Source organism: Strix aluco, chromosome 3 (assembly GCF_031877795.1).
Source record: "Strix aluco isolate bStrAlu1 chromosome 3, bStrAlu1.hap1, whole genome shotgun sequence".
In the NCBI taxonomy this organism is placed as follows: Eukaryota; Metazoa; Chordata; class Aves; order Strigiformes; family Strigidae; genus Strix; species Strix aluco.
This window is the reverse complement of record NC_133933.1, coordinates 45,893,889-45,917,104: the sequence shown is the minus strand read 5'-3', so window position 1 is coordinate 45,917,104 and position 23,216 is coordinate 45,893,889. Positions and strand designations below refer to the sequence as shown.

Here is a 23,216-nt window from a genome sequence, read left to right as displayed (position 1 = left end):
ACAACGTTTTTATATTTCCAGATCACTTACTAGGATACTCATGCAGTTGCTGTGATTGATCTTTATAGAGTTTAAAGTATTATAAAGATTTAATCACAATGTGTGCATGTTGGTGCATACTGGGAGTCACAAGAATAACTTGAATTGTGATAATCTAAAATCTTTCTGTTGGTTTAAAGAATATGTTTGTCCTAGTTATCATCAGACAGTGTGAATGTCTCCTGTTTTAATAAGTGAATCAAACTCAAAGCTATTGAGTAATAAGGATATAATCTGATTTGAGCCTAGAGGAATGAGAATACTTTTAGCTGCTGGTTGGGTTTTTTTAACTTTATTCTAAAAGCAAACGTACCTTTTTAGCTGCCTTTCTATGAATGTGGAGATGTAAATGACAAAAACAGGTTTGCAAAGAATAAATATCTCAATTTATGCAGAAATAATCCTGCTTCTTTTCCTTGCTTGAGCATTTGATGTAAAAAGATTACATAGAGAGTGGACTGAAACACTTTTTTGTTACCTATAAACTAGCCATATGTGAAGAAGTAGTCATGGTGGACAGAACCTGTTATCTCTCTAAGGAGAGAACTGGCAAAGAGTTTCTCATGCTGGAAAAAGTGCTGAACTGTATTCTAGCATCTCATTGTGGTGTAGATAACTAAAAGATTAGATTTTCTATTGTTAACAGAGATAATTCCCAAACCAAAACATTAAATTCTTTTAATATAGATTTATGTTAAGTCTTTGTCAGGAGATGAAGAGCATAAAAACAAGTCTGCCTTGATGTAGGATGGATATTGAGCTATTTATGTTGGAAACAAAAGCTTTGATGTTTTGAGCTTGTCTTTCTATGCAAACTTCTCAACTTTTTTTTTTTTTTTTATAACCACAGCAAGACCAGCTTTATACTTGGGCTGCAGTTAGCCAACCCACACATTCATCAGATTACATTGAAGGAAGCTTTCCAAGGAGAATTCCATCTGTGTGGCCCCCACCCAAACCTCCAGATGAAGAACAAAGACTCAAAATTACCGACAAAGGTATAGTTCTTGGACACAGACAAGATATATGTATGTCATGGGGGGAGCTGCTGTCTTTTAGAATCCAAGATATAAACTTAATATCTTACCTTCTAACAAATACCTGATTTTTAAGATCTTGGATTAGCATCAGAAATAATGTTAGCTAGTATGAATCTAATAAAAAATATTCAGCAAAAATGCATGCTTTTTGTTAACAACCAAGATGTGCACCTGGCATCTTCTGACTAACGGATTTTACCAGGTGTTATGACCTTTGTTTTTTTCCAGTTTACATACCTTCAGAACCATGAAATATGGGTATTTTTCTCTTCTTAAAAATATGGAAAACTTCAAAAGTCCAGTGATGGTATACTGAAAGTTTTTAGAGTGGTGTAAGGTATTCCTTTGTGGAGTCAGCAGTCCCCTGATGACAGAGAGGTAGGAAAAGTGTATCTCAAAAATAAATCGAGATCTTGTTTACAAAGTCAACTTATCTTAAAATTTGTGAGGTTACTCTACCAGTCAAATTTCCGAAATCTTCTGCATACTTATTAAAAGATTTGTTTAAGCTGAGAATTAAAACAAAAGAAAACAAACCCTCTTGTAGCTGACAAAGAAATTTAGATGAGAATTTCAAACCTGTTTTCTGTTAGTAGTGTTGATGGGCAAATACCACAGTTTCTTGGAGGCTTAGCTTTGCATTAATTAGTGTTCAATGGCTCTCAACACTTTTAGGCTGCATTCATCCCCATGACCTCCATGGAGAACCACTGGGTATTCTCAAATTTTCCATTTCCTACCACTCCTTTTTTTCATAGCTCAGATTTGAAGGATTAAGTCGTTATTTCAACAGATTTCTTTGTATTGCTTGTAGGCTTTGGGTGGAGTTAATTTCAGATTTGCTTCTCTTTGGGACGTCCTGTGGAACATGAGCAAATTATTCCTCGCATGGACATCATTTATCATGGCAACACTTCACTTTTACTGGTATCACTTATTCCAGTGTTCACAAGCAAAATAAGTGATGCCAACAACAATGCAATACTGCTATATTATTCTGTTTATGCTGTGGCTTTTACCAAAGCAGCTCTATTAGAGGTGGGGAAACATTTCTGCATCCATCTCCCTGATGCAATTGGCAGTGTGGAAGGCTGCAGTCCTGGACTATTGGGCTAAGTCCAGTTTTTGATTAATGGTCTACTATTTTATGCTGTATTCAATGAAAGTGATGTCATATGTGGTAGTAGAATTCATTGCCATGTACTCTGAGAGGACAGGCTGTGTTTCTCAGCTTGTTTTATGTTGAGGTTTTAGTCTGGCAGAGGCTGGTGAAAGTTAACAAGGTTTGTTGCTCTAAAATCTACAAGAATATTGATTACATAAAATATTTTGAAAAGTAAAGATTTTTACTATTTTTACTAATTTGGAAAAGTATTTCTACCAGGAGGATAATACTAATAATTTTTAAATGTATTCCTTGTATATATTGTTTGTTTCCATCTTATGTTGTTCTATTTAATATTATACCTACTACATGGATGTAATGTGTACAGTACTTGTCTGTTCCTTATCTCAGCCACTGCCCTCTCAAAAACTGCAAAAATATTAAGAAAATACAATTAGAAGTAAAATGGAAAACTGTGTATTATGACTATTTCTAAATGGAACATAAATAGGTCTCAAAATTTACTTGAGGTGCTGGCAAAAATATTATTGAAATTTTGATTATTTTTTTTTTGTGTGTGAATTTGCAGTGAAGGGCATGGAGGGAAAGGGAATAACTATAATTGCTCTGAATAAAATTCAGGTAGATAAAAAATTTAATTTTTTGTTTGATTGTTTGCATGCTTGCCATGTGAAAGAACCTGCAGGTAAGTGATGTTTCATGTGAAGCCTGAAGGATGAACACGCTTCCCGAGACTTGTAACTAAATTATTTTATGTATATGCATCTTTTTGAAAGGTGGAGGGGGTAAGCATTTTTTAAAGGGTTTAAATTACTGTGTGTAGAGTAGCTGTATTTTGCATTATATATAATAATTGTTGTATAGATTAAACAGAATATTAACATTAGAGACAATATTTATAAGCAAATCATCCATTTTAGACAAAATTATTCATCCAGAGAGGAATGTGGTAGGATATTTTTATATGTAAAGTCTTTATTTTAATTACACACATTAGCATGAGGACAATACTAGGCCTTTAAGTTTTTAAGTAAGGCAAGAGGAAACTCTGCAAGGTCTTAGGTAATGTGTTCCTAAATTAACAAAGTAGTTACTCATCTGTTTAATATAGAATATATTAAATGGTTTTGCTGTGGGCTCCGTGTCATGTGGAACGTTGTTGGGTGTGAGGAAAGGGCTATTAGTGGTCAGGGGTTTTTCTGGTTTTTATGGTCAGATTGGTTGGGGGTTTTTTTTAGTTTGTTTTGAGATTTGGGGTTTTGGGTTTTTTAGGTTGGTTATTTAGTAAAAAGCTGAGGTTTGGAAATACCTAATATGAATTTGGGTTCAAGTCAGCAGATACTTATGTCAAAAACATTTTTCAGTTCTGGATTCAGAAAATTTTTTGGACAAAATGAGTCAATATCACCAATAAGATCATTGTATATGCCACTAATTTTCCATCTGAATACCCAAAATCTGTTTCTGTCACTTCTTACGGTATTTCACTCTACCATTCTCACAGCCCAGCGCATTGCCTGAATCTAAACACAACAAGGATTTGAAATTCAATTATTTTAATGCTTTACTGATGACACTATTCCACTTAACATATAGGAAGAGGCAAGTATTCAGGTACTAGATCCCAGTCATCCTGTCTCCCGTGTGACTGTCCTAACCACCTGGGCAGAGATTCAAAGATTACACAACTTCTGAAAAATGAAACAGTCCCAACACACTAAATCTCTGTGTGGGTTTACACCCTGAAATCAAAGTTAGTCTCTCTAACAAAACTAGGCTTGTCCAGACATTTATTTGCTTTGTTTTATGAAAAATGAGGAAAAAACAAAAGTTTGTTTTGTGTTAAAGGGAAGGTTTCATTTGTAGTATAACAATTTTTTCTTAACTCTTTTTTTTTTTTTTTTTTTCTGTTGTGATGGTGGGGTTTGTTTTTGATTTTTTCAGTTTTGCTCAATAAAGGGAAAACCCTGTTAGTCTGCTGCAAGTAGATTGTATTTGGTGAATTTTGGCAAACTAACCTTAAAATTAACAGCTTGTATCACCCTGAACTCTTCTTGTACTTAGAACCCTCTTTAGAACAAAACCTGTATGATGTAAAATTAAGCTAGACAATTCTGTCAAATTGTTAAATATTGATAAATATGTAGGAGCAGCCTATTCCTATTTTTTCTTTAAGAACTTTTGAGTAATTGTTTGTGCCAATTTACATAATAGGAAACATTAATTGCCAAGTTGTTTGTGTACATGTCTTGTCTAGCACTAGAACATTAACGAAGAAAAAAACCTGGTGTGAGCAAGGATCAATTCATCTTAAAGTTTCTTCCAACCATGCAGAGATCTAAAATCATGTATACAGACCCTAGGGAGATCACTAATGCCTGAATACTAGTGAAGTTTTCCTGGTTTTGCAAATCAATTGAGGTAGGGTTAGTCAAAAATGTTTTCTTCCAGATAATTTCTAAAACAAGTCTCTCACAATTGCTTAGTTTAAAAATGTTAATACTCTTCCCTTCCTTTGAAAGAGACATTAATAGCTTTTACCAGAAAATAATCATTCACTGATTTTTGGTGGGGTTCTTCTGGCTGCAATGAGGAATGTCTAATTCATTGGTAGCATCCTGAATTTTCTTCAGTAAATGGACTTGCCTGAAAGTCAGCGACAATGCATGATTTATCCATACTAAAAGTTTGTCAAAGTGAGAGATGATTAGTTATTTTCTGTTAATGACAGCCTATCCTCATCCAGCTTTTTATGACTGGGAACAGTTATATCAGATAAGACTTGAAATGCTGTTTTAGTAAACAATAAAAAAGGAAAAAAAAGTTGAGGACTGTTACTTTTCAAGGAGTAGCGTTGCAGTGTAACTGCCACTGGCAATGAAACTTCCCTCTTGTATGTCTCGCCTCCCAACAGCTGGGATTGTCAGAAAGCTGTGAGGAGGCCAAATATCTAGGAATTATGAATCCAGAGGTTCTAGACCACAACTACATCGCTCTCCCTGCAAATGGTCAACAGATTTGCCTGCTGTATAGTGGTACCCTTAAAAGATATAAGAAGGATGTGAGACGCACATGTTCTCTGGGCAGGTATAAGAAAAATATTTCTACTCTTGTCCTGTGTACAAAATTAGGCTATGACCAGTTAAAGAGGCATCATCATCAGTAGCTACTAAGCTGATTAGAGATCTTTGCACTGTTTAGGTGATGGGTTAGGGGTTTTTTTTTCCTTCTTTTTTTTCTAGATATCTCCTATCAGGTAAGGAAACTGAGGCAAAGAGGGGTTCTTTAAGGTCAGAGAAGTCGTCTGTAGAAAGCTCAGAATGGAAACCAGAGCTTTTATTTCAAGCCCTGTGCTTTAACTACAAGACCCTCTCTCTTCCATAAATAAATTAAAATGAAGTCTTTGTTAGTGTCTGCAATGGCTTAATGTAAGACTTGAGGGTCCTGAATTTGTATTGCGTTGTTACATGCTTGTGTCATTTCCAGCACAAAATCTGTTATTTCTTTTATCCAGCAGCCAATCAAAATGCAGCACTGCTGAAACAATGCAGGAATGTACAGTACATGTGTCTCAGAAATAAATATTAACACAATCAAGTTTTTCATATAATTTCTTTTGGCTTGAATTGAAATGTTTTTATGAAAACAGAGATCTCAAAGACTAACATTTGCAGATAGAATAATTGTTTTCCAGGTTTTAAAATAAGAAAAGGAATCTAGCTGGGGGGGTGTCTTATGTTTTGATGCCATTTTTCCAGGTAAAATATGAAGATAAATATTTGTAGTCCCACTGCTATTTCATTGTCACAGTGATAGTTGGAGATCTGTAGTTTCATTTAAAACCATCATTCTGGGACAAATAATTTTTTTCTCTATTTAAAGACAGTAATTAAGAGAAGAAATGCTTAGATATGCATTAGGATTCTCATTAGTTATTCCAAAGTAGAAAATAATTGAAGAAGATACAATTAGAATTAAGTACTGCTGCTTAATTTGTCAATGTAAATAACATGGTCAAAATTCCAAAAGTCAAATCAATGCTGCTTCTTTGCCCAAAAGAGAGGGCGTGGAACTCAGTACAAAGGTGAAAAATTTAGTTTTGTATCCTCAGTTTGAATATCCCCAGTTTTGGGAAGCTCTGACTGTACACGCACAACAAATCTGCTGTCCCAAACCATTCCTTTGCAAGGCTGAGAGGTAGACAGTGAATAATAAACCTAGGATTAAATTGAGATTTCTCAATTTCTGCAATAGTAAGGCCAACTGTATACAAGCATGCTTTTGAAATGTGAGCCTAGATCTGTATCACTATCTCAACATGGAGATTTCAAATTTTGGTGGTAGAGCAGAGGAAGGCCAGTGGAGGATATGAAAAAGACAACATAGCTGTCAACAGTTGTCATTCTGCTCACTGGTTCTTTTGGCCTTTTGTGAAAAGACACAATCTGTGGACCTTAAGGACAGACATATGTTCTTAATGAGGTTGGATGGGAAGAACCATCATGAGAACCTTCCCTTGACCTTGTGTGGAGTGCATATAATAGAGCCATAAGTAACTCTTTTTCTTAGAAATTTGACAATCAAAATGGACTTCTTTCAAGTTTAAGGTAATAGCATTTGATGTTGAGTCATAATACATTGTAAATTGAGATCAGGCTGACTTTATGCATATAACCTGTTAATTTTAGATGGATAATTTGGAAAGTGGAACAGTTAACATTGTTTTCTTTTTAACTTTACCATTTTTTAATGAAATTCTTAATGTGTATTTCAAAAGATCAATGATTTTTTTTTATATATAGAAATTTTAAAATCTGTATCTTCTTTTCAAATTCAGAGTTGAAATCTACTGTCCCAGAAACAGAGAAACAATGCATAGAAGATGTTCAGCGGGTACAGGTAAGATTCTAACAGAAGTGTTTTATCTATAATTTTGTAAAAAGGTCAGAAAAGCGGTACTTCAAACACTTCTGCAATAGTTTTCTGTTCTGAATTCAAACATTCAGAAGTGTGGTTTTGATTCTAAATTTTGATTTCAAAATATTTTTTGACATGATCCATAGTGTATCTAGGTACAGAGATTGAAGGTTCCTGACTGCCTAAGGTGACTATTGTAAATTGTTATTGTTCATTTTACGCAGAAATAAGTTAACACTTGGTTCTAGAGGTCTGATGGCATTACTAAGGAATAGTAATAGAAGATCTGGTTATACTGGCTAGTCTACAAAAGTTCATGTGAATAATAGTGGCAGAGATGTTTTCTGTTTCTCCACTGAATCTTATAGCAGTGGTAGCAGGTGAACAGATATAGGGTGCCATGCTGAACTTCAAAAGGAGATAAAATAACACTGGGGCAGTGAAGACTTATTCTGGGTTGGAATTGTTCAACTTAAACACGGTCTTTTTTTAAAAAACAAAAACAAAACAAAACAAAAAAACCATGTCACCATTCATGTTATTTATTATATGTGGTGCAGTTTGATGGAGTTGAGGCACTTCAATTTATTTTCCTCAGAAGACGAGTTTATTCTGTGAAAGTTCTCTGATCACAGGTACTAGATTTGTCTTACTAATGAATAAGACTGTTCAATTTTTCTGAAGGTCATGAAGAAGGCGGCAAAGTTCTGGTTTCACTAAAACTTGGTTTGGAACAAGGAGCGGCCAAAACCTCTTGCTATCTCTTCCCCCCCGCCTTTCTTTTTTCTCTTCCCCCCCGCCTTTCTTTTTTCTCTTCCCCCCCGCCTTTCTTTTTTCTCTTAACCCCCCCCCTTTCTTTTTTCTCTTAACCCCCCCCCTTTCTTTTTTCTCTTAACCCCCCCTTTCTTTTTTCTCTTAACCCCCCCTTTCTTTTTTCTCTTAACCCCCCTTTCTTTTTTCTCTTAACCCCCCTTTCTTTTTTCTCTTAACCCCCCTTTCTTTTTTCTCTTAACCCCCCCTTCTTTTTTCTTTCCCCCCCCTTCTTTTTTCTCTTTCCCCCCCTTCTTTTTTCTCTTTCCCCCCCTTCTTTTTTCTCTTCCCCCCCTTCTTTTTTCTCTTTCCCCCCCTTCTTTTTTCTCTTCCCCCCCTTCTTTTTTCTCTTCCCCCCCTTCTTTTTTCTCTTCCCCCCCTTCTTTTTTCTCTTCCCCCCCTTCTTTTTTCTCTTCCCCCCCTTCTTTTTTCTCTTCCCCCCCTTCTTTTTTCTCTTCCCCCCCTTCTTTTTTCTCTTCCCCCCCTTCTTTTTTCTCTTCCCCCCCTTCTTTTTTCTCTTCCCCCCCTTCTTTTTTCTCTTCCCCCCTTCTTTTTTCTCTTCCCCCCTTCTTTTTTCTCTTCCCCCCTTCTTTTTTCTCTTCCCCCCTTCTTTTTTCTCTTCCCCCCCCTTCTTTTTTCTCTTCCCCCCCCTTCTTTTTTCTCTTTCCCCCCCTTCTTTTTTCTCTTTCCCCCCCTTCTTTTTTCTCTTTCCCCCCCTTCTTTTTTCTCTTCCCCCCCTTCTTTTTTCTCTTCCCCCCCTTCTTTTTTCTCTTCCCCCCCTTCTTTTTTCTCTTCCCCCCCTTCTTTTTTCTCTTCCCCCCCTTCTTTTTTCTCTTCCCCCCCTTCTTTTTTCTCTTCCCCCCCTTCTTTTTTCTCTTCCCCCCCTTCTTTTTTCTCTTCCCCCCCTTCTTTTTTCTCTTCCCCCCCTTCTTTTTTCTCTTCCCCCCCTTCTTTTTTCTCTTCCCCCCCTTCTTTTTTCTCTTCCCCCCCTTCTTTTTTCTCTTCCCCCCCTTCTTTTTTCTCTTCCCCCCCTTCTTTTTTCTCTTCCCCCCCTTCTTTTTTCTCTTCCCCCCCTTCTTTTTTCTCTTCCCCCCCTTCTTTTTTCTCTTCCCCCCCTTCTTTTTTCTCTTCCCCCCCTTCTTTTTTCTCTTCCCCCCCTTCTTTTTTCTCTTCCCCCCCTTCTTTTTTCTCTTCCCCCCCTTCTTTTTTCTCTTCCCCCCCTTCTTTTTTCTCTTCCCCCCCTTCTTTTTTCTCTTCCCCCCCTTCTTTTTTCTCTTCCCCCCCTTCTTTTTTCTCTTCCCCCCCTTCTTTTTTCTCTTCCCCCCCTTCTTTTTTCTCTTCCCCCCCTTCTTTTTTCTCTTCCCCCCCTTCTTTTTTCTCTTCCCCCCCTTCTTTTTTCTCTTCCCCCCCTTCTTTTTTCTCTTCCCCCCCTTCTTTTTTCTCTTCCCCCCCTTCTTTTTTCTCTTCCCCCCCTTCTTTTTTCTCTTCCCCCCCTTCTTTTTTCTCTTCCCCCCCTTCTTTTTTCTCTTCCCCCCCTTCTTTTTTCTCTTCCCCCCCTTCTTTTTTCTCTTCCCCCCCTTCTTTTTTCTCTTCCCCCCCTTCTTTTTTCTCTTCCCCCCCTTCTTTTTTCTCTTCCCCCCCTTCTTTTTTCTCTTCCCCCCCTTCTTTTTTTCTCTTCCCCCCCTTCTTTTTTTCTCTTCCCCCCCTTCTTTTTTTCTCTTCCCCCCCTTCTTTTTTTCTCTGTCCCCACCCCCTCTTCTCTTTCTTGTTCCCCTTTTTGTTGGGATTTGAGTTTTGTGTCTTTGGGTTTGGGGGTTTTTATTTTTTTCTGTTAATGACTGGATGGTTCAAGCATCACTGCCTTAAGCAGTATTTGTGAAATTGATCAGTGATTTACTTTGCTTTTCAGTAAGAAAGTAAGGAATGCCCAGTGAAATGAGTGCTACTGATCATTAGACTTGCGAATTTAATCCAGGTTCAATCAAGTATTTTATGAGCATGGGTAGGGAGAGTAGGTATATTACCTTTATGGCTTTTGTCTTGCCAAACAACATTAAAGGAGTTCTAGTCGGTTACCTAAATTCCTCTACCTCCATAACTAAGAACATTTAAAAACTAGAGCCCATTAATTAAAATAATATCACAAAAGTAGTCTACATTGAAATATTTTATGTTTAAACTAAAATATATTTGTCCCATGCTATTATATTTCAGTCACCCACATTTCAGTAGCACTGCTTTCTAGGATTTCTTGTGAAAATTAACTTTTTCCTATACTTTCAGAAAGGTACTGCATGTAAGGAGCATCTTTAATCTGTCACTAGGATTTTAATTAATTACGAGAAACAACTTATATGAAAGACCTTTTTTATTGGAAATGTAATTAATGGAAGTAAGTTCATGAATGCTTAGGCACTTAAAAAAAAAAAAATTATTTTGCTATGAGAATGAAGCTTAACCAGCAGCACTAGAGCACTGTTTGATTGCTTGAACAAATAAAATTATAAAATTTACTTCAGGCTGGGGGTTTTTTGTTATTTTTAAAACTATCGTATTATGTTGTCCAGTTACTGAATTGCATTTGCTAGTGTTGTTAGAGATCCCTACGCCTCTTGCTCAGTGTTGATCTCTTATGACAGTAATGTGAACTTCTTCATTCTGTACTATTATTCATTGACAGGAGCAGAAATAACTGTTTTGAATGCATGATAACCTCACTTGCAGAAAATCATCTCAAGTTTTTGCTGTATTATCATCATCATTGAGGTTTATTTCAAAAATCAGAGTGGAAGTTAATTTGAGGAACTGTATGTGGACAAAATATTTTCATGTGTTCAAATTATTTCTGTACAGTCCCAAAAAGTTGAGTGTATTCTACCTATCTATCAATATCTATCTATATCAATCTATAGAAAAATTTAGCAGGTAAAATAATTACAGTAACTCTTTTCATCATGTTTGTAGATAATTCCTTTACTGCAATCAGATCATTCTTGGTGTTGTTTGTACTTTTTTAAAGTGATGAAATACTATGAAATGTTTCTATTAGAGATCTAGACTCTTTGCTTCTTTGTCTAGTTTGCCCACAGTTTTTCCTTCTGAAGAAAGCAAGCATTGGCTGAAGTTAGCCAAGTAGGTGATTTTTCTCTTTTGATACATGACAAAGGAAGAGAGCTCTAGTGTAAAACTTGAAACTGATCAACTAAGTCTACTCACAGGCTTCTTCCCTCTCCCTTCCCTGGGAAAAGACATTTTCCACATGCTATTAAAATAATTGGAGATGGTCAATATTGACACAGAAAAAAACACAAATATAACATGATGCTGGTAATTTATCTCACTTAAGATAAACAGTTAACTAAAAGGTTCAGAATAATTTTAAATTAAAAGCACAAGTAACACACATACAGAGCCTGGATTCTACACTTTCTTGCCACTGGAAGGGGCTTTTTTTTTTCCCCTCTCCATTTCCTTATCTTTACAATGTTAGACATAACCTTCATATTTTGCAGCATAATTTCCTAAAGTTCTTAAGATTGCTCTTTTGAGTCCAAAATAGCTAATCTTTTAAAATTACAAGTAAACAAATGAGGGGCAGGCACTGTGCTTGCTTTTAGTGCAGGACTTGGTAAGCAGAAGAAAAATAAGAAAAATTGGCAGCCATTTCAACTCACGGTTCTGAAATGCTAAAGAGGAGCAATAATTACTGCTTCATCTTCCAAGTATGCACGAGAAAGCTTTGTTAAGCCTAACTCCTTTAGTAAGGAAAGAAGCAAAAAATTTACTGTCCTAATTTAGAAACACCAGCTTCAAACCTGATGTTTAGCTTTGACAGCTGTACTTTTCTGCAGGAGCCAATTTCTTTTCTTTTTTGCCCCCCCCCCCCTTACCTTTTGTGGCACCCTTGCAATTTCCCCTATATTTTAACTCAATTTTCAGATTTGCTTGATTTTGTTTGCGTGGTACGTAAAAACAGTCTTAGCACAAAGGAAAAAAAAAAAAAGGCAAGTATCTTCTAATTGTAAAATGAGTACATGAAAACTAAGCTTTGGTTAGTAGTGGGACATCACAGAACCAAAAACCTAAAGTTGTTTTGAAGTCACCTAAATTCCTTACTCTCTTATATGCCTTATTATCAAAATATTTTAAAATTTCTTCTTCTTTTGATCATTTGTGATGAGTGTCTACTCCTGAGTATCACACAAATTTAAAAAGAAAGCACTCATTACGTTTATTTAAAGGTCAGCATCCAGCTGTAATGAATTCTTCATGCTATTGACAATGCCTGAGCTCTGTAATCCTGGCTTGGAAGATGAAGTTTTGCTAGACTGTTCCAATTTCTAGCAGTTTGGTTATGAGATGGTTTATGCTGAGTATTTAAACAATATTTACAGCCGAAAAGCTTGCCACCAAAAAATTCTTGTGCCTGTAATGCTTCCAGCTCAGTTGTTCTCTTTGGTTTGGTTCACCCCATTTAAACCAACAAATAAACCCTCAACCAAAATTATATGCCTTTTTGGAACACCATGTACTTTAACTGGTAGTAACAACCAGACAAAATTTTGGCAGTTCTCGGGTACTGAAGACAGATTTCTACTGCGTGATCTGCTGGTGTACTTTCCAACAATATCATAGGGAAACAATGTTAGCCTTAAAAACCTTAAATTACAGGACATGTTCTTCCATGTTGAATATACTTTTTGCTTTGAAAATATTGTAAGTCCAACTCTTGGAGTGTCTCCTTAGAGTATTCCCAATTACCACATTTTGCTGGTAACCCCTCTTTCAGCATTTCAGCGGGGACCTTTTCTCTTACTCTAGTCATTAACTACAAATTATTATAACTCCTTAGGGTAATAACTTAGTGACATTTGAAATGCTCCAATTTTGACACTTAGTAATACAAGAAAAAAGGTTGTGAAATCCTTTAAGATAAATACATAATCAGTCTATTTAGAAAATATGAAACATTGTTGGGATTGGGATTTACTTTTCATTATTAGAAAATGTCACAGCTAGACTTTGTTTCGGAAACGTGCACGCTGCTCAAAACTCACTCCTAAATGAAATTTCAGAAAGGTGATTTTTTACAAGTGAAGGTCAGACAAGGAAGGTAAATGTAAGATTTTCCTGAAATCATGAAATTATTCTACTACACATACAAAAAGAATAAAATAAAAAAGGAAGATTTTAAAAACCTGTTTTATTTTGGTATGACGTGGCTTTCAACAGGGTAGAGGCAAGCTGTAGGTGAGACTGGTTAACAATTGTGTTCAACAAAAATTGGAGGAAAACTGGGAACACTTCCTTTATGAGCTCCCAAACCATTCTGTGGCTGTGGCTCTTTTTACACTGTTTCATTTTACATGCTCTTTCTTGAGATATTCATTCAGAAGGACACAGTGATCCTGGGATTATGTGTTACTCCTCTTCCATCCCTTCACTACTTGCTGGGTCACTTTTTGTAAGGGGGAGGAGAAGACTTGGGGAGGCAATGAACAGTTCTTCTAAAACAATTATTTTCCCACAAAAGTGTGATTGCTAAAGTCTTAGATTTCAGCGGGGGGAAAAAAGGTACATGTTTGGGTTCTCACTGAGGAAAGAAAGGAGTATGAAAGAAGCAAACTTTTTTGGAAGTTTTCCCTATGAATTGAATGATAGTGAAGTCTGTACCTATTGCATTTTTCAAAGTAAATACTATAGCAATCTGATGATCTCTGTCCTGACAAATCGAATTGGATATATTGTTTTAAGGAGAACTGTATCAATGTAAACTTCCTGAAACATCATGCCAGCATACCCAAATCTCAGAAGTCAAAAAGCTAAAAAAATTAAGAGGTATAAATATGTTTTATTCTTATCTTGCAAAAAGTAAAGCCAGGCTTGCAATATGTGGTGTGCAGGAACTTTTGTTCTAATTGTAGGTCCAATGGGTCCATGGTTAGAATTGGGATAGCTTAAAGCGGGTGAATATCAGGAAGCATATGTAGGCAGATAGTGTTTTCTTGTTATCCTTGAGAATAAATCATGCTTTATCAAAAATGCACAAAAAAGAAATGAAGTTTGTGTGAAACAAGAGATGATAGAAATCTGGCAGAAGAATATGCTACTCGGGTCATAGGAACTACTGAAGTGCAGAGCATTTTGCTCAGGCAGTAAACGGGAGTCTAACCTTTGTTGAACTTCACTCCGGGACATGTTAAGTGCAAATCAGCTATACTCTGTCTTTTATGTTCATGTTAATGAAATATAGTTTTTAAACAGAAGTTTCCAATTTTATTGATGGAGATCTGTCTTTGATTCTTAATATTAGAACTTACTTTTCAGTTTAAACATGCTGCAATATTCACGTGGGGTTTTTTTTCACACTTTGGGTTGAGACCTCAATATAATTTAAACAGAGATTGTCTGTTCCAGTCTGTTCTTCTATATGACTGGTAGCTGAACTTTGTGATTAAAACACTGTCTTTTGATAATGTCGGGATTTCTTAGGCCCTGAAGGAAGGATGAGAACTCAAGTAGAAATATTAGAAGTGAGGGAAGAAGTGTTTAGAGTCTGAAAGACATCATCAAGAAGTCGGCCTACTCAGCCACTAGATGGCAGTTAAGTATTTTTGAATGGACTGTGCAAGGCACTTGTAAATCATTCCCGGAAGGTCCTGCGGATACCCTACAGTAAGAATATTAATTTATTTTGGGGTTTTTATTAGATAGAAAGTGGTAGCTTTCTGGTAGTTAATGGGTTAGCCTGTAAAAGGTACACACGCTTACTGTGTTTATTCTGATCAAGGTTCAGTAATTGGAACAAACCCCTGAAACAGTAAATGTTTAGAAAGTTCTGTTCTGTCACTGATAAGCTGTTGGGTTTTTTTAAACTGGTGAAGGGAACACATTTGATTTGGTCTACAAGACTTCTGGGTGACTGTATAGTAATAATTTGAAAGTTTTACTGCTGAATTACTATCATTTAAATGACAAAAAGAGGTCAATTTTTGGTAGGATATGAAATTCATTTCTTCAACCATAATCATTAATTTTCTCATGTTTTGATGAATCTTTTCATGTTTTCAAGTTCTGATGAGGGAGGGATTAAAAAAAGCCACCACAACTAAAAGTGCATTGAACATAATTTCAATCAATTAATTGACATATATAAAATATGAATCATAGACTCCGTATTTTAAATAAAAATAAATAAAGGAGTATAGTATGTCAAGCCTGTGTGGTAGAAAATAAAAGCAGTTAATTCTCAGAACAAATGTTAGTATTTTGTATTATATTCAGACTTCACAATTACTTGGATTGACTTCCATTGTTTTGCTTGAAGGCAGTGTTTGCTTCTTTAAAAGGAACAATACATTGGTATAATTTTCAGTGGAATGACAATAGCACATTTTTGCACTCTTCTTCCTGGCTATGGTGAGACAAAAATCCGTTTTTTCTAATCTGTGTTCTTGATGTTGATATCAAGATGAAATTTTACTTATAGGCTCGTTTCAATTTGAAAGGCTCTTTATTCTGTTTTTCTACTTTGATATATGGCATTCTACCTCAATTATAGCTCTGTAATAACATAAAAATCATAGCATAATTTAGGGCTGAAGAGACATTAGGAGGTCATGCTGTCCAATCCCTTCCCCACCAGCACCCTCCAAGCAATGCTAGTTCAGATGTTTGGTTGTTTTTCTTAGGATTTTGCTCATCTCTGAGGATGCATATGTGGTAGTGCTAATATGTACTTCCTGCTTTGCGTAGTCAGTGGTAAAATGGCAAGTCTTGCTATGTTTCTGATGCATTGTTTTGGTAACAGCTTAAGGAGATTAAAATGTGTGCTCTAAAAGCACATATATTTCCTGTGTGTTGCTCCTAATTCAAATACTGAGTACTTACAGGCATTGATCAAAATTCTCAAGAAATTGCTGGTCAAGTTCAAGTGATTCATTTAGTTGCATGACTTCTACATCACAGATGTTTATAAGAATATGTCAGAGCATAATATAAATTTTTCATCTCATAATCATAATGGGCATTATGCATTTTCCATTTGGACTATGCTTTATACTTAGACAATGCCAGACAGACTTTTTTGTCATTGTAGGTACAACTTCTTTGAAAAGTAGTACTGACCTTAAGGTTCAAGTAATAATGTCTGAACAGTGTACTTGCAAATTCTATCCAATGTAAGTTAACTTAGGATTTACAGACCTCCCTTTCTTCTGTCACTGATGGAAAAGCAAGGAGAAATAGAGCAAAACTGAAAAACTTACTTATTCTAACCAGAATTACTTGGTGGTACTTAAAATCCTTGGCTATAATGTGAGAGTAATTCCTACTTCTTTCTCAAGAGATGAATTATTGTATGGGATAGGGCTTGGATAGGAAGAATTACCTTTTCTGTCTGTGTGTCTGTGATTCTGAGTACTAGTATGTTTCTTCTCTTGCCTTTACAGCAAACTTCTTGCAAAATACTAGTAGAGCACTGTCACTTCGCTGAGGGAGCAGTGAATAGAAGTGCATGATAGGCATGCACTTACTGAAAATGTAATTTTGAATTGTTTTTTCATTTCTCCTCTGATTCCTCTCTTGTTACTCATGGAAATAGGTAAATTGAGATATTATTCATTCCATCTATGCATTCCTGCTCAAAGAAAAATATATAACAGAGCCATATTTATTAATTGTTAAAATACAACTTATTTTCTTAAATTCTCTCTTTAAAATGGACATCCTATTTCAGATGAAAATCTATAAACTCCCCTTCTCAGAAAATATGGTTTAAATTGGAGGTTTGATTATTTACATATGAAATTCCTCTCACCTTTTGGAGAGAAGTGAAAATAAACAGGATTTGGTACCATACTGTATTTGGATTACATAGAATATTTTACGTACTATATTATTTACCTACCTCCCAAACTTTTTTAAAAAGAACTGCACAGAAATTGAAGAGAACAGATGAAGAAATCATACAAGAGAGCAGCACGAAAATGTGTGTGTATATAAGTTTGAGTGCACGTGTGTGCAGATGTGTATATACACATACAGATGCGCATTCCATAAAACGTATCTCCAAGCAATATCTTCTTGTGACATTCCTAGCACAACAGACTGATCTCATTTGTCAAGTTGGCTTAACCTATGTGAGAGACCTCATCCAGTGAGCAGTGAGACATGTTCTAAAGATTAAATTCTTCTTCTATTTCTCTCAGAATCAGGTGCTACTTTACAGTGGTGTAGATCCTGAGAATTTCCACAGGACACTATGTGTAGAAGAGAAATAAGAAATGTTTTTCTTAACAAAAATTAATGTTTCTTTAACTCTAGAAATATCCAAAATTGTTTAAAAACAAACAAACAAAACCAAAAAACAACTATAACCATGGCATATTGTCATACCTGAATGAGAACTTAAAAGTAAAGCTAAGAAGAATTTCTATTCTTTGGATATAAAACAGACTAACCAGTTAAACTTCTACTTACATTCTTATCAAAAGATAGTTGTCATTAGGTTGGTACAAGTAAAACCAATAAGGTCACTTTATTTTTAAACACACAGTTTTCTTTGTTCTTTAGAGAATAAGTCCAAAACTATTGATAAAAATTAACTAGCATATTCCTGAATGTTAATTGCTTTCTTTGTTTCCAATATTCAACTTCTCCTGAAGAGACAAGTGGTTTTTTTCTAATGTATATGATACCAAAACTTTTTACGTAGCCTCTCAGTGTTTAAAGCTCATCTCTGATGATTTGATTGTGATTGATTTTATTTAATGTTCTCTCATCCAAAATTATATAGCTTTGCTTTTACTATAGCCTTCATGCTTTCAAAGAGTTAGAGAAGCTGACTGACCGCCAGTACACTGCCTTCAGCATGTTTGTGGATATATTTGTGAAGACTCTGATTCCATTTCTCCAAACTTTTTCTATCGTGAGTAGTAGGCTCATATTTCAGGGTAGTGAAGACTACTCATCCTTTTCTACAAAGATTTATTCTTACTGTGGATATTTTTTGCTGCTTATTCCCTGCTGGAAGCCTGAAAAAGCAACATGCGAACCTCCCATTTTGTGGTCTGGCTGAACTCTTGGATAAAAGGGCCAAGTACTGTGTAGAAGTATCATAATCTGGACAGTTTCTTATCAGGGTGTGGCAAAGTTCACCTGGGAAAGTCATTAGATTTTTTGATCTCCAGTATTGGAGATTATAAATGTTCACATTTTGGGCAATAGAATCCTTACTGTTATTTCTAGCATAAAAACTAGTATAGTTTCTGTATATAAAGAAATAATAATAGAATGAGGTAGTTTACACGGTGACTACTTTCCAGGCTGCTGGTCAATCTCAAGTTGAATTGAAAATCAAGAAGAGGGCTGGTATGAAAAAGTTCAACTCCTTTCTCTAGTATGCCAATGTAGTAATGTTCAAGGTATGCCAGATTTTAATTTGAATTTTAGCAGAATGAGATGGATGGCTGCCTTGGCCTGGATACACAGGAAAACTACCCAAACCTTTTAGACTCATAGTTAAAATACTTTAGGGCAAACGCAGGCGATAGAAGAAAGGAACTGATTCATCACATGATAGTCATTCCAATAAACAGACTAAACATTGAGCAGAAGATAAATCCAGAACAGTTTTTATCCCAGCTTTTAAGGAAATCTGTGACTCTTAAGGTACATTTGGCTATTGGATTTCTGGCATAGATGCCTAAGCTTTAGTTATCTCTTTATCTGCTGAAAGACCTGAATACAGCTAATTCTAGTCCAGCAGTCTCTGCGATCAACAGCAGAATGCCTAACAAGATAGCAGAAATAAACAAAATAAGGTTATATTAAAATGAATGAGCGTGAACCTTTCGCCCCCCCCCCCCCCCCTTTCTTTCTATGCCCATTCTCATTTATGTACGTATTTTACACTGGGTGAGTGACAGAAGAGTTAAGCCATTTTCTGGGCTAAAAAAAGCTATGTGGAGGGGTAAGCTTTTTTGAAACTTTCACTGTTTACTGCTGTATGCTTCTTTAATAATGATATTTCATATATGCTAGGAGAAAAACTGTCAAGCCTTGAGGGGAGGTTTTGTTGGGTTGTTGGTTGTTTTTTAATAAAGCGGATCTAAAACATTCTGGGCAATCAGGCTGAAAAATGTTGTTTGTAAAATTGCTAAAAGTAATGTTATGTAAGACAACAGTATTTCTATTTGACTGCTGTGTAGCTCCTGGGGTGGTCAGTGGTTCTGTGAAATTTTATTTTATCTTGCCTTGTCTGTAGTCTACAAAAATTCTTTTGAGGTTCCAATTGTAGCAGAACTTAGGGATAACTTAAGGTTATATTTCAGCTCAGTTAAGAGTCTTACAGCTTAGAGAGAAAACTTTCAATCTTTGATGTATCTCAGTTGACTTTTGGTTTTTTTGGTTTTTATTATTTACTAAAATGAGAACTGTAAAGAACTGGGATCTTAACCTCTGAAATGCACTTAGCCCATGGTTAAGGAATTCAAACTGTTCGGGAATAGAAGCTTCAAGAAACTGAATCTGAACAAAACTGTTTTCTTCTGACTTCTAGTTTTACAAGTTGGCATTTATAATGCATGTATCTTTCTTCAAAGTTCCATGCTCCCTGCTGATCTTCTTTTTGTTTATTTGAAGTACTTGAATTGTAATAATTACGGATTTCTGCATGCAATAATTAAGGATTTCTGCATGCAACGTGGGGTTTTTTTGTCACCCATGATAGGTTATGACAAAACCTTTTGGTTGATTAGACGTCCTATTTCTTTAGCTTAGGAAGAGCAAAATAGTCCCAATGCCAGCATAGTGCAGGCTGGTGCAATCCATCTGTTGCAGTACGTCACTGAGTGGGAGATTAGCTCACATGCACCAAATAAAGTTTATCACTTCAGGCAAGGCAGTGCACTACACCGTTTCTATTTCAGGGTTTGCTTGTTCAGTGCTATCTTGGGGAGCTGTGCCTCATATTTCCTTGTGGTTATAGGAAGAAACATGAACTATTGTGAAAATATATATCCTTTGTCTCCATACATGCACCTTAAGTATAATAAAATCTTCTCAAAAAACTTGTAGTCCCAGGAAGAAATTCTACTCCTTCAGCAGTTCTCCCTGATTCTATTGGCAAGTTTGGCAGCTTTTGACTCAACTTCTACTGCTGTAGAACTAAAATGCTGCAATGGGCTTTGAGGATTAAGTGAAATGTGAGAATTAATTAGATGGATGCCATTTTGTTTGAATGCAAATCAAGTGTCCATCAGTACTCTTCATTTGACAATAGCTGTAGCACTAAAAATGCCTGTTAAAATGTCTCTCCTTTTCTTAAGATTCATCTGCAGTTGCAAAAAGTAGCTTTGAAAATGAGACAACTTTAGAGAGAGAAGCCTGAATAGAGATCCCACTTCTCTGACTGAATTAAGTTCTTGATGTGGCACTACTTTGTTCCATTCAGTGAGCATGCACGTTCAAAAAATTTTTCACTTCACATAGAAAAGAGGCATTTATTAGCAGTTGGAAAGAGCATCCTTCCAAGTAACTGGATGCTGCTAATACCACCAGGTGTTGACTTATTGGAAGACCTGAGGGGTCTTATTTTGCCATCTTAATCCTGTTTAACTGTATGCTTCTATTCCCTGTGCATGTTCCAATCAGGTAGCAACATAGAATCCAATTCATGAATTCTGATGTAGAGAAAATAAAAGGTTAAGGTTTTAGAAAATAAACAATAAATATAATCATCTAAATATGAATTCCACCCAGAGAGGAAATTTCATGACACTAAGCAACAAATTGCTGAAAATGATCAAACTGCTGATGCAACTTGTTGGCTTGTAATGGTATAAGACATTAGCTTCTAAAACTAAACTGTAGTATGTCTTTATTTTTCAACTATTCCAGAATTACCATTAAGAACTGCCATTCTGCTTATTTTAAGAAGAAAAAGACACATTATGGCTAGTCATAAAGTATATAAGTGAATGCAAGTTGAGATAGATATAGATAAACATATAATATAGACACACACCTGTATGTATATATATGTAAATGTAGACTAGGGCTAACTTTCACAGATGTTTGTGGGCTTTTCTGTCTGGGAATTTAGTTATAGAAGGGTCTGTAGGTTTCAGTGACTCATCTGAGAAATGAGATGTCAGATTCAGTAGAGGAGGTAGCTGCAATCTGAGCTTTTACATGTTTGAAGATCCTGGGCATGTTCTGTCTATGTAGATCAGCTTTATGCAGGAGATCTGATGTGCACATGTGGAAAACATGACAAGATTGGAATGAGTTGGATGTAATGTACATGCTTTTGGTTCATGTGCAGATCCAAGTGTACACCCTTTACCCAATAAAGCCATTGTTCCCAGATCAGTTGGATACTGTACACACATCAGCCTATCAGTGCAACACACATACAGTCAGGCTAGCAGACCCAGATTGACCATCCAACTCATTGCGCATGGAACATGTACGACCTGTTTGAGAAATGCTTGGCATCATTCTATAGCCATACACCTCCGGAACTTTTTTTCCTGCTCACGTCTTTCACACTCAAGTCACCTGGATAAAGCAAGGCTTAAGCTTCCACCTTTCTTTCTTTCTTTACAGAAAGAAGACTGTTCCACAGTACCTGGGTCCTGGGTAAGAACTCTAGGCAAGACAGAGTTCCCTCATATATCTTTTAAACCCCGTAGGTTTCTGCTGTGGAATTGTCCTTTGGATTAAAAATGAACCTTCTTTTCATTATGTGTGTTTTTTTTAATCTGGGTCTTCTGGTTCTTGTCAACAGCTTTTGACCACCTTTTACATGTATGAAAAATTAAGTCTTTCCTTGCTTATTCTTCTAAGATAACTGTCTAATTTTTATTTCTGATTGGCCTTATATAACTTTAGATTTCCTTCCTTGTTGAGGATGGTGGAAACGTGCTGTGGCTTATGTTTGTTTCATACAGCCCTTTCTGATCTAGAGGAAGACTTTAAACTTCTTGCTAGGGAAAAGGCAGAAATCTAATTAGCCTAGTCTGAGGGCATCTTAAAAGTCAAAATGAAAAAATATCTCTATCTAAAATAATTGCTAAAGCATGTAAATACTGGGGCTTTGGTTTGGTTTGTTTCTTAAACCAAATAAAGTATGCAATTTCCTCTGGGTGAATATCTCTGCATTCACAGCAAAGTCTTGTTCGTAATAAACTGTTTCTTTGAAAACCTGGATGTATCGGTGATTGTTAGGTAACAATGCCAATAGCAAATCACCAGATTGTGTGAAATGACACGTCTCAAGGACATTGTTTCTTTGGGCATTTTTCTTTCTTGTCTGAATTGCTTAATCATCTCACTTAATTGCCCATTTTTTTAAAACAGAAAAAAATACTTCTTTCTTGAAAGAAATTTCATGATCTGCAGGGTAAATTCTCTCGTAAAACAGTGAGTTCTAAGTTTTTCCTATAGTTCAGGTAGAATTTCAGGATTCAAAGATTACCTCTTTCCTGTGAAAAGTTGAATCCAATCTCCTAAGTAAATGAGTTTTTAAAACAGTGATGAACTGTTCTGAGATGAGCCATCATTAAGGCAAATCTCTTCAGAACCATTTAATATTGTGCCTAATCCTGTTGGTTTCAGTTCATTTGTGGAAGAAATGGATTTTCCAATTCAGATAGAATTGGGAAGCTGTATCTGTCATAAAATCCTTGGTGGGGTGTTCTTACAGTGTAAAATGGGAGCTTAGGAGAGTTACAGTCTGGGGAAACTGGATTTGTTCTCAAATAACTGAAAACTGGTGTGTGTGGCCTTAATCCTTGGAACACATTTTCTTTTGATAATGTTGCCTTCTGAAGAATTGGTAGGTCTTATTGTATTTTCAGGTGACTGGTAGGGGGATAAGAGCAGATGAAACAAAGGGATAATAGAATATTCTCTTTCTCCTTTATAATTAAGTTCTTCAACAAAACTGTTGTTGTTACAAAGTATTGAGCTATTAAAGGAAATTGAGTGGATTGAAGCACCATGAGTAGTCTGTAACGGAAATGTCTTTTTCAGCCTTTTTTTCTTGTTATAATACTTTTGTTAATGTCTGCTGTTTTCATTCTTTCACTTTTCATTGAAAACATTTTGACGTTCCTTTGTCTGTTTTACATTTCTCTTCGAAGTTTGGTAGGGACACCTAGTTGTAATCCACAACTTTTGGTTCAAACTGACATTCCAGAAAGTTCAAATAATTTAGGTAATTATAAATTTTGATAAAGGTGCTTCAAAATCAAACAGTGTTTGGTTTAAATGTAGTA

General features: G+C 35.8%; 1 protein-coding gene across 1 annotated transcript in view; it reads left to right on the top strand.

Moving 5' to 3' along the window:
- The window catches only part of FMN2 (formin 2), a 164,301-nt gene that overhangs the window by 33,163 nt on the left and 107,922 nt on the right, over window positions 1-23,216 (top strand). The window contains exons 3-5 of the mRNA XM_074820532.1: window positions 890-1,121; window positions 2,774-2,890; window positions 7,043-7,104. Of these exons, the coding sequence (XP_074676633.1) occupies window positions 890-1,121; window positions 2,774-2,890; window positions 7,043-7,104 (411 nt within the window). The remainder of the gene's footprint in view (window positions 1-889; window positions 1,122-2,773; window positions 2,891-7,042; window positions 7,105-23,216) is intronic.